Source organism: Strongylocentrotus purpuratus, unplaced genomic scaffold (genome assembly GCF_000002235.5).
Source record: "Strongylocentrotus purpuratus isolate Spur 01 unplaced genomic scaffold, Spur_5.0 spur5_scaffold_11, whole genome shotgun sequence".
Taxonomy (NCBI): domain Eukaryota; kingdom Metazoa; phylum Echinodermata; class Echinoidea; order Camarodonta; family Strongylocentrotidae; genus Strongylocentrotus; species Strongylocentrotus purpuratus.
The window spans coordinates 6,057,264-6,072,909 of NW_022145596.1; the positions used below are offsets into that span (position 1 = coordinate 6,057,264).

At 39.6% G+C, this 15,646-nt stretch overlaps 1 protein-coding gene across 3 annotated transcripts; it reads left to right on the forward strand.

Moving 5' to 3' along the window:
* The first annotated feature begins 3,552 nt into the window (after positions 1-3,552).
* LOC592132 (glutathione S-transferase C-terminal domain-containing protein) lies at positions 3,553-14,129 on the forward strand. 3 transcript variants are annotated; one of them, XM_030980468.1, is made up of 9 exons: positions 3,553-3,703; positions 4,918-5,468; positions 5,796-6,820; positions 7,518-7,672; positions 8,224-8,339; positions 9,352-9,525; positions 12,107-12,274; positions 13,061-13,130; positions 13,936-14,129. In XM_030980468.1, the coding sequence occupies exons 2-9, from the start codon at positions 4,950-4,952 to the stop codon at positions 14,076-14,078; spliced, it is 2,370 nt and encodes a 789-aa protein (XP_030836328.1). In that variant the 5' UTR covers positions 3,553-3,703; positions 4,918-4,949; the 3' UTR covers positions 14,079-14,129. The 3 variants fall into 3 exon arrangements, with proteins under 3 accessions (XP_030836328.1, XP_030836329.1, XP_030836330.1); XM_030980469.1 differs by having other exon boundaries at positions 4,924-5,468; XM_030980470.1 differs by having other exon boundaries at positions 4,949-5,468.
* The last annotated feature ends 1,517 nt before the right edge of the window (positions 14,130-15,646 follow it).

Below are 15,646 nucleotides of genomic sequence, written 5' to 3' on the forward strand. Positions count from 1 at the left end.
GAAGAGTTAATATTCCACTTTATCCATAGACAATGTACATGACGGTAGGGTGGTGAAAAGTTAGCGTAGGGTGGTGAAGAGTTAATATTCCAGCTTATCCATAGACAATGCACATGATGCTAGGGTGGTGAAAAGTTAGCGTAGGGTGGTGAAAAATTAAATATTCCAGTTTATCCATAGACACTGTACATGGCGCTATATGGTGAAAAGTTAGCGTAGGGTGGTGAAGAGTTATTATTCCAGCTTATCCATAGATAATGTACATGACGCTAGGGTGGTGAAAAGTTAGCGTAGGGTGGTGAAGAGTTAATATTACCATTTATCCATAGACAATGTACATGACGGTAGGGTGGTGAAAAGTTAGCGTAGGGTGGTGAAGAGTTAATATTCCAGCTTATCCATAGACAATGTACATGACGGTAGGGTGGTGAAAAGTTAGCGTAGGGTGGTGAAAAATTATTATTCCAGCTTATCCATAGACAATGTACATGACGGTAGGGTGGTGAAAAGTTAGCGTAGGGTGGTGAAGAGTTAATATTCCACTTTATCCATAGACAATGTACATGACGCTAGGGTGGTGAAAAGTTAGCGTAGGGTGGTGAAGAGTTAATATTCCAGCTTATCCATAGACAATGCACATGATGCTAGGGTGGTGAAAAGTTAGCGTAGGGTGGTGAAAAATTAAATATTCCAGTTTATCCATAGACACTGTACATGGCGCTATATGGTGAAAAGTTAGCGTAGGGTGGTGAAGAGTTATTATTCCAGCTTATCCATAGATAATGTACATGACGCTAGGGTGGTGAAAAGTTAGCGTAGGGTGGTGAAGAGTTAATATTACCATTTATCCATAGACAATGTACATGACGGTAGGGTGGTGAAAAGTTAGCGTAGGGTGGTGAAGAGTTAATATTCCAGCTTATCCATAGACAATGTACATGACGGTAGGGTGGTGAAAAGTTAGCGTAGGGTGGTGAAAAATTAATATTCCAGGTTATCCATAGACAATGTACATGACGCTAGGGTGGTGAAAAGTTAGCGTAGGGTGGTGAAGAGTTAATATTCCAGCTTATCCATAGACAATGTACATGACGGTAGGGTGGTGAAAAGTTAGCGTAGGGTGGTGAAAAATTAATATTCCAGGTTATCCATAGACAATGTACATGACGCTAGGGTGGTGAAAAGTTAGCGTAGGGTGGTGAAGAGTTAATATTCCAGCTTATCCATAGACAATGTACATGGCGCTAGGGTGGTGAAAAGTTAGCGTAGGGTGGTGAAGAGTTAATATTACCATTTATCCATAGACAATGTACATGACGGTAGGGTGGTGAAAAGTTAGCGTAGGGTGGTGAAGAGTTAATATTCCAGCTTATCCATAGACAATGTACATGACGGTAGGGTGGTGAAAAGTTAGCGTAGGGTGGTGAAAAATTATTATTCCAGCTTATCCATAGACAATGTACATGACGGTAGGGTGGTGAAAAGTTAGCGTAGGGTGGTGAAGAGTTAATATTCCAGGTTATCCATAGACAATGTACATGACGCTAGGGTGGTGAAAAGTTAGCGTAGGGTGGTGAAGAGTTAATATTCCAGCTTATCCATAGACAATGCACATGATGCTAGGGTGGTGAAAAGTTAGCGTAGGGTGGTGAAAAATTAAATATTCCAGTTTATCCATAGACACTGTACATGGCGCTATATGGTGAAAAGTTAGCGTAGGGTGGTGAAGAGTTATTATTCCAGCTTATCCATAGATAATGTACATGACGCTAGGGTGGTGAAAAGTTAGCGTAGGGTGGTGAAGAGTTAATATTACCATTTATCCATAGACAATGTACATGACGGTAGGGTGGTGAAAAGTTAGCGTAGGGTGGTGAAGAGTTAATATTCCAGCTTATCCATAGACAATGTACATGACGGTAGGGTGGTGAAAAGTTAGCGTAGGGTGGTGAAAAATTAATATTCCAGGTTATCCATAGACAATGTACATGACGGTAGGGTGGTGAAAAGTTAGCGTAGAGTGGTGAAGAGTTAATATTCCAGCTTATCCATAGACAATGTACATGGCGCTAGGGTGGTGAAAAGTTAGCGTAGGGTGGTGAAGAGTTAATATTCCAGCTTATCCATAGACAATGTACATGACGGTAGGGTGGTGAAAAGTTAGCGTAGGGTGGTGAAAATTAATATTCCAGGTTATCCATAGACAATGTACATGACGGTAGGGTGGTAAAAAGTTAGCGTAGGGTGGTGAAGAGTTAATATTCCAGCTTATCCATAGACAATGTACATGGCGCTAGGGTGGTGAAAAGTTAGCGTAGGGTGGTGAAGAGTTAATATTCCAGCTTATCCATAGACAATGTACATGGCGCTAGGGTGGTGAAAAGTTAGCGTAGGGTGGTGAAGAGTTAATATTCCAGCTTATCCATAGACAATGTACATGACGGTAGGGTGGTGAAAAGTTAGCGTAGGGTGGTGAAAAATTAATATTCCAGGTTATCCATAGACAATGTACATGACGGTAGGGTGGTGAAAAGTAAGCGTAGGGTGGTGAAGAGTTAATATTCCAGCTTATCCATAGACAATGTACATGGCGCTAGGGTGGTGAAAAGTTAGCGTAGGGTGGTGAAGAGTTAATATTCCACTTTTATCCATAATTGACAATGTACATATGACGCTAGGGTGGTGAAAAGTTGAGATCGTGAAAAATTATATCCATAGAAAATATGTACATGACGGTGACATAATGGTGAATAGTTTCTGGGATTTGGTATTTAAAGAGTCAATGCCCCCTTTCCCAGAGAAAAGGCATATATATGCATGACATGCTTATAATTATGGTGCGGGGATATATTGCAATTCGAAAGAAGATAATAACGTTTTAATTTCTAACATAAATGAGGTGAGGTCTTAGTATAATTCTTTGATTTGCCCCTAAGTACTGCGCTTTACCCCCCCCCCCCCCCCCCTCCATCATCTACTCTCATTATATCCGACCACCATGCCTATTTTAATTGGTAGCCAGCCATCGTTGCACTATGATCATGCCTGATGGATACAATACACAAAGAATATATTGCGTGTGTGTAGTATAGCGGTTGTACGTGTACAATGCGATCCTTACACTTATCAAATTGGCATTTTTTACACTTAAGATGGGCTACCTTCATCTCCGATTAGGTGTGTGAAGAAAAGCTTCACCCAACACGAATACAACGGGGTCGATTACAATACAACACGTGATGATATGCACCAAGCGAATCGCACGTCGTGACAATCAAACTCAAACTGTGTTAATTAATCTATATTCTCTCTAATGGACACCTTTGTTTAGAGATCATATTCCTGATCATTACAGGATACCAACAAAATTGCTTTTATAAAGTTTGATAAATGCTCTGTGCTCCATAGAATACGCCGTGTCGGAGGCCTTGCTTTAGCAGACAACACAGCTAGCCGAACACCATCGCCGCGCGCCCCGATCGGAACTAGGAGGTTATTGTTCCCCGTTGCTACAGCCAGGCTGGAGCTGTGTGAGCTGTGTGAACTGTGTCTTCGTGTCGTCCGCGGTTGATTCGGTCATCTAATTCTGGAGGGTTGAGCTGGAGGATCGAGCTTTGTCCATGTTGACTATATTACAACTGCAACTTCTTTGTATTTGATTGATCTAGATTAACTTGAATAGGGGATCTATAGGTTTTAAAAGGTATCGATAAAAACCCATTTATGATGCAAATCTTGAATATCAAACTTAAAGCCCCACCGCATGCACTAGTTTGTCCTTGGGCTTGGCTAAGTTGGTGATAATGTTTTTATGATATTATCACCAAGGAGCGGCATAGCAAACGTTAAAGGGATCCGGTAACTTTGTCTCAGATTCTGAAATAAAATTCTGGATTTAGCTCATGATGCAATGATAATTATAAACCTTTAGGTCAGTCAGGAACCCCATGACATTTACAAGCCGATCGCCTGTCTGATTATCAAGATATTTATGATTGAAATTACAAATTTTGAAAACCGTTCGCCTGACGGTTTTCATAACACTAAAGTCTATTGGGGAAAACGAGTATGGTAAAACCGGTCACTTAAAGATTTTTACTTTTTTGAGGCACTTCTTGATCATTTTGAAGCGTAATTTTTTGGGGGCTTCAATATTACACCATATCACAGACGCTGATAACAAGTAGGGCCGTGTATCTCAGATTTAACATTGTTAAACGATCCCTTTAAGGCCACTGTCCCATATTCGTCGGGTGCGGGAAGTGGTGAATTCAGACACATTTTAGGGTTTGTTTACCTGCCTTTCCGTGCACGTCTATGCCTATGGGAGCAAGTTAAGACTTGAGGCTTGGTGATATCAATATCATAAAAATATTATCACCAAGCCCTTAAAGGCTAAGTTTGACCAGGCCAGGAGGGATTAGACCTCCCTAAATGTTCACTGACAGGTAGTTATCCCATCAAATAAGCTCTCAATTAACAAGAAATAAAAGAGGATCATGGGGGACAAATGGTCACTGATTAGCATCGTTTGCTATATAGAGGGCACAGGTCGCTATAAGTAGTGCAGTAGGGCTTTAAAGAAAACCCTCTGCATAGCTCTGATATTCTGTTTACTTTAGAAATAATTTTAACTTTAATGACATTTTTCTTTCTACAGCAGTAGTATAGCCTAGTAATTTAGTATGGCCTAGTCTATTCTAAAGGCTTAAAATACTAGTTATAAATTTGTAATTGTTTGAAGAAGAGTAAATATTTTATTGCTAAATCTGAAAGGAGAAATTATATGTAGGATGCTGCAGGTTGAAATCTTAGTAGAATCCATACTCCAAAGGGAATGAGAAAATATGCAATTGACTCGTAATATTTATCATATTTGTGCCACTTCTTTTTTCTTTCCTTTTTTTTTAATCATAGAGATAGACCTCTCATCTGATATCCATTCAAGAATGGAAATGGACACCAAGCCCACAGAAGATATGCTTAGAGATACTCTCTATCTCGAGTCCAGTGGGGATACCAGTCACGTGACGCTACCATCTCTCATCGTAATCTTCCTTCAGCAGTACTGCCACTATCATAACCTTGACGTGATTCTTGTTTGTGGAAGTGAACTAAATCAGGAGGCAAAAGATTCTTCAAAAGCTCCTCTAAAGTCTCATCTGGATCTGGGCCATGAAGGAAAGGTTGAGCACAAGGATACAAACATATCGACATCTGATGATAACCTTGATAGCAACTCTATTCGCAGTGATGATGTCGGGCTCAATCTTCTAGAAACACCAAAGAGCATTGAGTACAGAGTACTGAAACATGTCTGTCTCCCTCGTGTGGTGCAGGATTGTCAGCTTCCTTGCATATTGTTACCAGGAAGACAGCTCTGTGTTTCTGGTCTGGCGAACGTCTTAAGACACATAATCCAAGCTGCGGTACCTTTGGAGCCACATCGAAATTTAGAAACGCTTCTTGTAAGTGAAAGCTTGGAGGCTGCATTTTTAACATCTTTAATGCTGAAACCAAGCAAAATTTTATAGGAAGAAAGATTATAATAAATTCAACTACTCTCTTAACCATCTCATGTGAAATAGTACTTTTCACTCAAATTTCAAAATGTGCAAGAAAAATTCTGCAGTATTTAACAAGCACAATGTCAGAAAATATTAATGAAAATCATAAAGAATTAAAGAGGGCATATGCTTGGAAACTATGTAGAAACTGAAGTACTTGTTAAGTAGTTTTTAATCCATGTATTTTGCCTGTCTCTGATACCATTTGTATGATTGTCTTATTTGCAGGGTTTCAGACAAACTTGCCTGAGATGCTGTTCAGAAACCAGCATCTGGACCAAGCTTTGTGAGGTGGACACCCCTCAAGAGGTCACCAACTTCCTCAAGAATCCTTCAGAAGTGTCTTCTTGTCCTCTATTTTTGAATAAGTTTCAAGAAATCTTGTCCCAGCCTGTGTCGACTCATAATTCTGAGAAATTGAGAAGAAAACTGTTGAAGAGCAAGAAGATGAATGGTAACAGCATCCAAGGAGGAGGGGAGTCTAATGTAAAGAGGAACACTGATGATGCTGGAAAACTTGATGAAAGAGAAAAAGGAAAAGATAAGAAAGGAAGTGGAACAGAAAACAGCAGGATGCCAAAGCCCCTAGATGATCCGGCTACATTGTGTGAAGATAATAGTAAGGAGTTGACATCTGAGTTCCAGTCCAAGATGAACTTGGGTAACAAGAAAGAAATTCGCAGGAGAAAGAGAGAACAGAATAGAGAGAATGCTGCAATTGACCAAAGTCTTTTGGGAAATGATATAACTGCAGAAACGAAGGCAGAGCAAACATCAACTGATGTGCCTAATGGTGCTATTGACAGAGTTGAAACAAATGCAAATGGTGAGATGTCTTCTCAACCTGAAGGTGGAAATCAGAGAAGGAGAAAAAAAACAAAGAATAAGAAGAAGATTCACAAGGACTCTCTGCCAGAGCTCACTCATCTATTTGCACATGGTGTCGATGTCACTCTTGCTGATTTTGCCTTGTTTATTCCCATCCACCTATGGTTACGCACCTCCAGTCTGAATGGAACAGCCCACAATGCTCGCAGGACTGTGCCTTTGGTCTTTGAGTGGTACCGGCGCATGTGGGATGTTCCAAGTGTGAGGCAGGTGGCATCAACCTCTCTAGGGTTGAGGGAAGTGGATATTACACCCCTCAAGGAAACATCGGGTGATGATGCTGCTGCTGTCAGAGAAAACTCCAAAACTGACAGTTACCTATTGGAAGAAGATGTTCGACCTCACGTTGGGAGTCTGGGTGTCAGGTATGTTGTATGTTCTATTAGGCCCAAAACAGTGTAATTTTATAATTTTAACTATATGAACTGTATTAAACACAGGATACAGATTAATATTGGCATTTATATATTCTGTCATTATCAGTTTACTGGCAACTGTAGAAATGTGATATAACTCCAGGCATAAATTTAGCCATAACTTACATTTATGTCATAGCAACAGTTGAATGGTTTATTTTTTAGTGCCTTATCATATATTTTAAACAAATATCAAACTAAACGTAAAGTATCCAGATAAAACAATAATGTTATCGAATGAAATGGATTTTGTGAGCACCTGTAGTTCGAAGACTGGATAATTTGCAATTCCTCCAATCAGTCGCTAATATTAATCTACTATCTCTGAAGTACACAGTTGCGATTGATGCAAACCAATGACAAGACATGGCCCAGAATATCAAAACCAATTGTTCCAAGACGGACCACAAATAATAGATAAGAATCAGAGGAACAGAAGTCTACAGTGTTCTTATATCCATCAAGTACATTTCTGTTTGTATTGAAGAATTTGAAGATGATGTGTTGGCCTTCTAGGAGCTAGTGATAGGATAGATGTTCCAGGAGTGATTTGAGGCTAGTGAGTTCTTTGATGTATCAAGATGCCATGTATGCTCAAAACTCTTTTGACTTTTGTGCTTTCTTTTTTTTCTTCTCCCCCTTCTAGTCGTGGTGTAGTGAGAGAGCGTCTGAAGAAGGTGTTACCGGATGTGATCCTGACGCTAGAGGATCAGGGATTGAGTGCAGGCTTCATGGATCACCCCTCGAAGGATACAACTCTGGATTGGAGGAACATGGATCCAGTGGTTAGCCCAATAGAAGGTAGCACATTTTAATTTGATAGATAGATGGATAGGTAAATGAATGTATAAGTGAATGATGGATGGATGGATGGAAGGAAGAAGACATCACTGGATTTGAGGAACATGGACCCAGCTTGTATATATAATTGATTGATTGACTGATCAATAGTTCAATGGATGGATGGTTGTTTGGACGGAAGGCTTGAAGTATAATCTACGGATGATATAATTAGGGATTGATGTCTGTACTCAAAGAACACTAGGTTAATGATTTCATTTCAATACTGGATGTCCTAATCCAAAGGCTACACCTCAACTGAGCATTACTGAATTTAGAATGGTTTCTCCAAGAGAAGGGGGCAGTAGTGCAGTGGTTTGAGCAGTGAAGTAGGAACAGAAATATCAGTTGGTGTTTCACTGCTCTCTGGGGAGGGTATCGATCTAGTCCACTGGATAACATTTTAAGCAGTGGGTATTTTAGATTTTGTGCTTGTTTTCTTAACCTTTGTGAAAAAGAAACCAAACCCTATTTAGAACTTGAATAAGTTTGACTTTATAAATTCACTACAGGTGAGGTTGAAGCCCGTCGAGCCAGAGGGAAAGAGCAACAGCTAGAAAGCATTGTTACAGCGGTCCAGCAAATAGCCCAACCGGGTTCCAGAATTCTGGACTTCTGCAGTGGAGGGGTATGTACATGCATAGTAATTTTTAAGTGGATATATTTTCGTTGTTTTCTTTAAATACAGAGTTAAAGATAAAGTTGAGTTCTGGTCATGCAAATTCATTGTGAAAGAAACGGTGTGGAATCGATCAGAAAAGGTTGATCATCTAGCATATAAGTATTGGTGTGTACTGCAAGATTCTGGAATCATCAAAATGATAAGAAATTTGGCCCAGTCTTGGTAAAAATACAAGCACTGTGCACAGAAGTATATGGGACTGCACAAACATGTGGCATAAAAATCTGTCCGATTTTTATGATGTTACATGCCATATTTAGAATATTAAAGTATTTAAAGAGCCATGCTTTTCAGGGAATTTTTTTTATCTGATGTTCTTCCACACTTGCATTATAACAATGATAACGCTCACAAATTATTTTTCAGCTCTTCCAAGAACTCGACCTTCTCTTTAAACCCAGAAAACATTGTAGAGTTGTCAATGTTAATTTTGATACAAATAGTATTCCAAGATATGGAACATTAAAATGCAGTTCACAACCCATTCTGATCTTGTACAGAGAGATGCAGGATTCGGATAGTATTAGGTTATTGACCACTTATGTTATGGTAAGTTTGATTAAGTTCTGATACATTTTAGCTCAGAATGAATTGATCTCTTAAAATCTGTATATTTGAAAATCTAGAGATTATTTTTGAAACATAGAATAGCTCTGCTGAAGCTGGGATAATAATGTGACTGCAGAGACCAGCGTAAAATCCTGGGGGGCGTTTCACAAAACTTGTCATCAGTGACAAATGACAGTTTTTGTTATTAGCTACTAAAATCCTTGCTTCTGATTGGGTATCAGCAGATTTGTCACTGATTTTTGTAATTTGTCTTTGAAAAAAGGCCTTGTGTAACGGGCACCTTATGAAGCTACCCTGGTAATACAAGACATGATATTTTAAGTAACAGTTTAATATTTTGTAGGTGGGCTATGATCTTCGATGAATCGTTTTGTTTTATTCTCCTCAGGGCCACCTTGGTATTGCTCTTGCCTACTGCCTACCAGACTGTCATGTGATCATGATAGAAAACAAGGAAGAGTCATTGAAGCGAGCGCTCGGTCGCGTCCAAACCTTAGGACTTCAGAATGTCACCTTGTACCTGAGTAACATTGATTACTTCTATGGACAATTTGATATTGGGGTGAGTACAAATGTATTCATCATTGAGCAATGGTACATAATAATAATAATAATAACAAATTATATTTCTATAGCGCATTATACAAGGTACTAGGAGGACCCGTGGAAAATCCACGGGATTCTAGGGGGTGGGTGGTTGTGAATGATGTGCTATCGATTCTTTAAATTTTCATGTTAGATGATCTATTTTTAATATTCATGTTTGTTTTTCTGTTTTTTTTTCCCCTTTTATTTTCAATTTCATTTTCCCTCTTGGTATAGGCCAACTTTTTATCCTTTTATTATTTTTCTACTCTTGTTATTAATACTTAATTCGATAGAATATCAACCTTTTGTTTGCTGTTTCATATATCATTTTGAAATGGTTTTTTTTTTAATTTGTAACATATAATAAAACTTGAAGATTAAAAGAAAAAATGAAATTAGTAATTTGTAAATAAACTGATGCAAACTATACGCTTTAACTTTCGTTTTCACTTTCATTATTTATGATTATTGTTTTTCATTCATTCCCATCCTTATTCTCATTTTCCCTTACCCGTCCAGTTTCTTACGAATACTGTTCTCAATCCTCCCATTCTCATTTTTCATATTTGCACTCATCTCTAATTAGAACTAATTGTGCCAAATCAAAACATGAGTAACAATTGTTTAATTTGGCTTAACATACATTATTAAAACTACATGTTCTATTAAAAAAAATTATCAACAAAATGATATTTTGCATGGATGATACAAAGAACTTCAGAGAGGTCCCGGAGGTCTTAGTGAAAATATACAAATATTGACTGCTCATGAGGATGAAATTATCATTCCCAAGGTGGTGTTCATACCGGTCCTTTTATCACCCGAGGCAGTATTTGAACGAAATTGAAGGAGTGATATTTCCACCAGCATCCAATTACAGAGCAGTCCTTATTTTTTTTTTTTTATCCCTCATGCTTTCATTAACAGGTCAGTAGAAAAGAAATCCAACATCAAGAGTCTATTTAACATATTTACAGTCTTTCGGAGTTCAAAAGTTTCAAATAACCAACGCTAAACGAAATCAAACATACGGAAATCAAATCTATATAGTGTAGTGCAGTCACTGCGGCGCAGCGTAAAATGATTGCTTGAGCGCCGTGATGACCCGCCTGAGTTGGGCGCTGTAGGGAATTGAAATCCTGTATGCTCTGTGTGTGTGCAAAAATCGCAGATTGATTAGGCGTACTATTACAGATCTATTTGCGTTATTATTGTTGTGATTTCGAAGTAGTTTTCATGAAAATACCAATAAAACAGAAGCTTGGACTATGAATATGTTGGCAAAGATCACAGAATGTGTATAATTATTTACAGAGTAAAGATTTTACGTGAAAATAGGTCCATGGTTTGCGCCAATTGTCGCAATCGCCACGACTCGAATCGAGTGTGTGTATGTGCATGTGACGTGACGGTGAGCGTGATATACACGTACACTATGGGCGCCTGGCCTACACAGCATACCCTATAGAAAGACGCATAACACAGGTCAGCTCAACCCGTTGAGCGTACATATTGGCTACATCCCATCACCCGGGTGAGTCGTCTGTTAATGTGTATTTCTTTTACATGCTACAAAGCATATCCTATAGCAAGAGGTCTAACTCGGAGTACGCCTCACCCATTACAACAGGATTTGCTACACCCGTTGACGTGAGTGGATTCTCGTCCATCGTGTGTCTCTTCGTCTCTCTTTGATAATTAGACAGAGGGCGGTTGCACGCCTCGCCGACTCGCTCTCGCGGGTTCGTCGCCTCCTCGCAATCCACGACGCCCGCCGTGCTCTCGTCCGCCCGTCCTCCCCGGCACCCCGAAACCGCGTTTAACGGCGTGGACGTCGATCGCGGGGTCGACGTGGCACGCGGGTTACGGGAGACAGGCCTCGTGGAATTGTGCCGCCCTCCCCGCGCCACGGCGGAGGCGGGCGGGGTCGGGAAAGACGTTTTTGAGGAACCGTTTTGTACCCGTTTGGACCCCCCGCGGCGATTAGTGGTATTAGTAATATAGATGTCTCTATGCGCTTTACATTGTATTACAAGCTTAATTAATTACATGTATCTACTATTGAACTATCCTCAAACAAAAAATTCTAACAAGATCTTAACTAACATAGTACAACAGTAACTGGATAGATAAACATTATAATTCATTCTTAAATAATGATACAAGAATTGTGGTGCAAGATTTTATTCATATATTACAAGTTGTAGACATATACAATTTTATAGATATATATTTATGCGGTGATGTTGATCTTTGAGATTTTGAAGACACTGGAATCTTTTCAACCTATGTAATGTAGTTCTTTCATAATGTAGTGTGTTGCAGTGTCCCTTGGGCTCACCTATGGCTCTGTAAGTTGATTGATAGATGGTTAGCTAGTGATGACTCCCATGTGATGGGTTGTTTTTTTTAGCATTAAAAGGGGAAAAAACGGTGTTTAGTTGAGTCGTAGATTGATTGCGATGTAGCTCTCAGACATGGATTTTGTATAACATAGTGAGCTGATGTTATTTAACGTGCGATTCTTCACTTCTCCCCCCCCCCCCTCTTCCCAGGTATCTCTACATGCCTGTGGAGTAGCTACAGACATAGTTCTCAGTAAATGTGTGGAGCAGGGAGCCTCGTTTGTGAGCAGTCCCTGTTGCTATGGTTCATTACATAACACACATCACCTGACATACCCACGCAGCAAGGTATTCAGGGAGAGCAACATCTCCAAGAAGGTGAGAGAAAGAATGGGAGGATGAATAGTGGGGAAGAAGGGAGGATGGAATAAGGAATGGTAGGTGGATTGCCAACATCTCTTGAAAGGAAACTGAAAGGAGAGTTAGGATGGAAAGATTGATGGATGAATGGATCAAAAGATGCATGGATCTAGTGATTGGCGGGAACTGATGATAAGATGGATACATTTTAGTGGATAGATTGTAGCAACTACTCCGAAGATCAGGATACGTTAATCTTGATCTAAGGAGACACGAACGAACGAGTGGATAGATGGATGTAAGGAATTTTTCACCATCTGTTAACCCATTACCAATGGGAAACTGATGGCTCCTGTATTAAAGTCAATGGGAAAGAGAGAAATCGGTAGTCAACGGATTAAATGGTAATGATGAATGAGGTAGATGGAAAGACAGGATAGGTCAAAGGATGATTGGACTGGTGGATATATGAATGAAACAAAAAGTGCTTGATTGCTGACTAGCTGGTTGATGGATTTTATCAATCTGTCAGGCATGCTATTTTTGTATTCTTAGAAGGGTATCAATATCAGTCTTTTGCATTTTTGCTAAACTTAAGAAAAGTTATGAAATGATTGAAATTCTACTTTTGTGCAACAAATAGTTTGATAATATTGCCAAGTAATGTATTTACATTGATGTTGAGAAATTTCTAATTTACTTCAGATATATTTCTTCTTCTTTCATTTATTGCTTTCTATATGCAAAAAAGGGTATCATGAAGATCTTTTAAGTTAAATGTGACGGAATATGATTTGTTTTCAGAACTATTTCTTGGTTGCTCATGCAGCCGATCAGACGTGTTGGGACTTTGACAGCAATCTTTCTAAGCAAGGTAAAGACTAAAGCTAATCCATACCTTTATCTAAAAAAACTATCCATTCAGGCTTGGGGTTAAAGGTCATGTCTGCCATATAGGTGACCAAATATAAGACGCCCTGCTGGAATGAGAAATAATTACATTTAGAAATATTCATGGAGAATGTTTCAAAGACATTTAATGCTGATGATGTAGTTAGCTTAAATATGACAATAATATCTCTTTGTAAAAGTACATTACTTTTTGTTGATATTTCTCATAATTCAATAAGATTTTGTGACACATATTGTTTGATACTCCCTCTAACTCTTAAAGGTAAATTAGGTAGCAATTCTGTTTACACCCCCGCCCTTCAGGGATTAAAGGAAGTAATAAGTTAGCAGTCAATATCATTTCAGGTTAAAACACTGCTTGGTGTGAAACAAACATAGTAAGAGGGAAAATTAGGGGCAAATATGGGGATTCCCCTGTGATCCAGTTGTAAATAGAGAGATACATGTATATTATTTTAGAGGGATGTGCGTAATCAGACAGCTGAACTCCCACTTGGCACACAGAGCAGAGGCATAAACATATTTGTTTTGTTTTTCTCTTCTTTCTTTTAAGTTCTGTCTTTTTCGAGTCTGGTTTTCTGCATTTTCCTACAAGTTTACATTACTGAGTCAGGTGTATGTCTTTTTCATTTTTATTGTTATGGATGCTTGTTAAATGCTTATTGTTTGTTGAATGATTAAAGATTCAATGGATTCAATTCTCTGTACAAAAAAAATTACTTTAATCTCATAAATTCTCCATCTTGATTGTGTTTCTGTTGATACAGGGAAGCGGTGCATGGGTTACATAGACAGAGACAGAGCTGAGTTAGCCAGAGAGCAAGGCTATCATGTGACGATATGTTCATTGAAACCAGAGACCTGTTCACCCAAGAATAACCTCCTCATAGGGGTTTCCCCTCACAAATAGGGCATCAAGGCATGATAATCACACTCCTTTTCCTTTTAACTGTAATCTATCCAGAACCATTTTTATGCCTCCGTTACGAAGTAGCCGGAGGCATTATGTTTTCGGGTTGTCCGTCCGTCCGTCCGTCCGTCCGTCCGTACGTCTGTACGTACGTCTGTACGTACGTCCCGTTCTCGTGATCACGTTATCTGAAGAACGGATCGATGGATTCCTACCAAACTTTGGTCATATATGTATCTAGCAAAGTCGATGAACTGATTAGATTTTGGGGTCACGAGGTCAAAGGTCAAAGGTCACAGGGCTCATTATGTATGCAAAAACAGCTCGTGATCGCGTTATCTGAAGAACCGATTGATAGATTCCTGCCAAACTTTGGTCATGTATGTATCTTGTAGAGTCGATGAACTGATTAGATTTTGGGGTCACGAGGTCAAAGGTCAAAGGTCACAGGGCTCATTATGTATGCAAAACGGCTCGTGATCGCGTTATCTGAAGAACCGATAGATGGATTCCTGCCAAACTTTGGTCATGTATGTATCTTGCAGAGCCAATGAACTGATTAGATTTTGGGGTCACGAGGTCAAAGGTCACAGGGCTCATTATGTATGCAAAAACAGCTTGTGATCGCGTTATCTCAAGAACCGATTGATGGATTCCTGCCAAACTTAGGTCATGTATGTTACTTGCAGAGCCGATGAACTTATTAGATTTTGGGTAACGAGGTCAAAGGTCACAGCGCCCATTATGTATGCAAAAACAGCTTGTGATCGCGTTATCATTAGAACAGATTGATGGATTCCTGCCAAACTTAGATCATTTATGTATCTTGCAGAGCCAATGAACCAACGCTCAAAATACACGGGGGCGGTGGGCGATTCGCCCCCGTGAGCCCCACAATCGCCCCCGTCAGATGGTTCACGAGGGCGATTGCAAAATTAAAAATCGCCCCCGTGGAATTATAAAATAAAGATTATCTTTTCTGATATAACTTTAACACAATATTGAGTATCAATTTTCAAACCTTAAACCAATAAAATGGAACTAATTAGATGGCGCTTTCTCTCCCATCTCTATGAGTATTACCGATACAAACAACAGAGCTCGCAGTGCAGCTGTAGTGCGGCCGTCAGCAATGGCTATACTGCGCCGGTAGTACCGGTGTGCACGCTGACGCCCAATATATGCTGGAGCTGGAGACGATCGCGCAAGGACTGAAACATGGAGAAATTTTTCGTTGTGAAAAGTGTGAATCCTCTGAAATCTGGTTATTCTAAAAGATCAGCAAATAATGTAACTTGACCAGTAAATCAATATTGAGAAGAAGATCACCAAAGATGTTGCAGGGGCGGATTTAGGCGGTTTAGGGGTTTAACCACCCCCCCCCCCCCCCCTCCCCCTTGGGCTGCCGAGTGAAAATGTGTTGTGCATAGAAAAATGCTATCATGTGTCATTGTGTCCAGACCTACACAGTATTAGTAGATGTCAGTAGATGCCAGGAAAACATCACTAACGGGGGTTCAAAATAGCGCCAAAAAATCGCCTCGCCGCTTTGCGGCTCGTCGACGATG

What these genes read in the sequence shown, in the direction of transcription:
- LOC592132 (XM_030980468.1), top strand. Translation starts at nt 4,950, where the DNA reads ATGGAAATGGACACCAAGCCCACAGAAGATATGCTTAGAGATACTCTC. An exon ending in GAAATTTAGAAACGCTTCTT is followed by an intron (nt 5,469 to 5,795) that starts GTAAGTGAAAGC and finishes TCTTATTTGCAG; the next exon opens with GGTTTCAGACAAACTTGCCT. An exon ending in ATGGACAATTTGATATTGGG is followed by an intron (nt 9,526 to 12,106) that starts GTGAGTACAAAT and finishes CCCTCTTCCCAG; the next exon opens with GTATCTCTACATGCCTGTGG.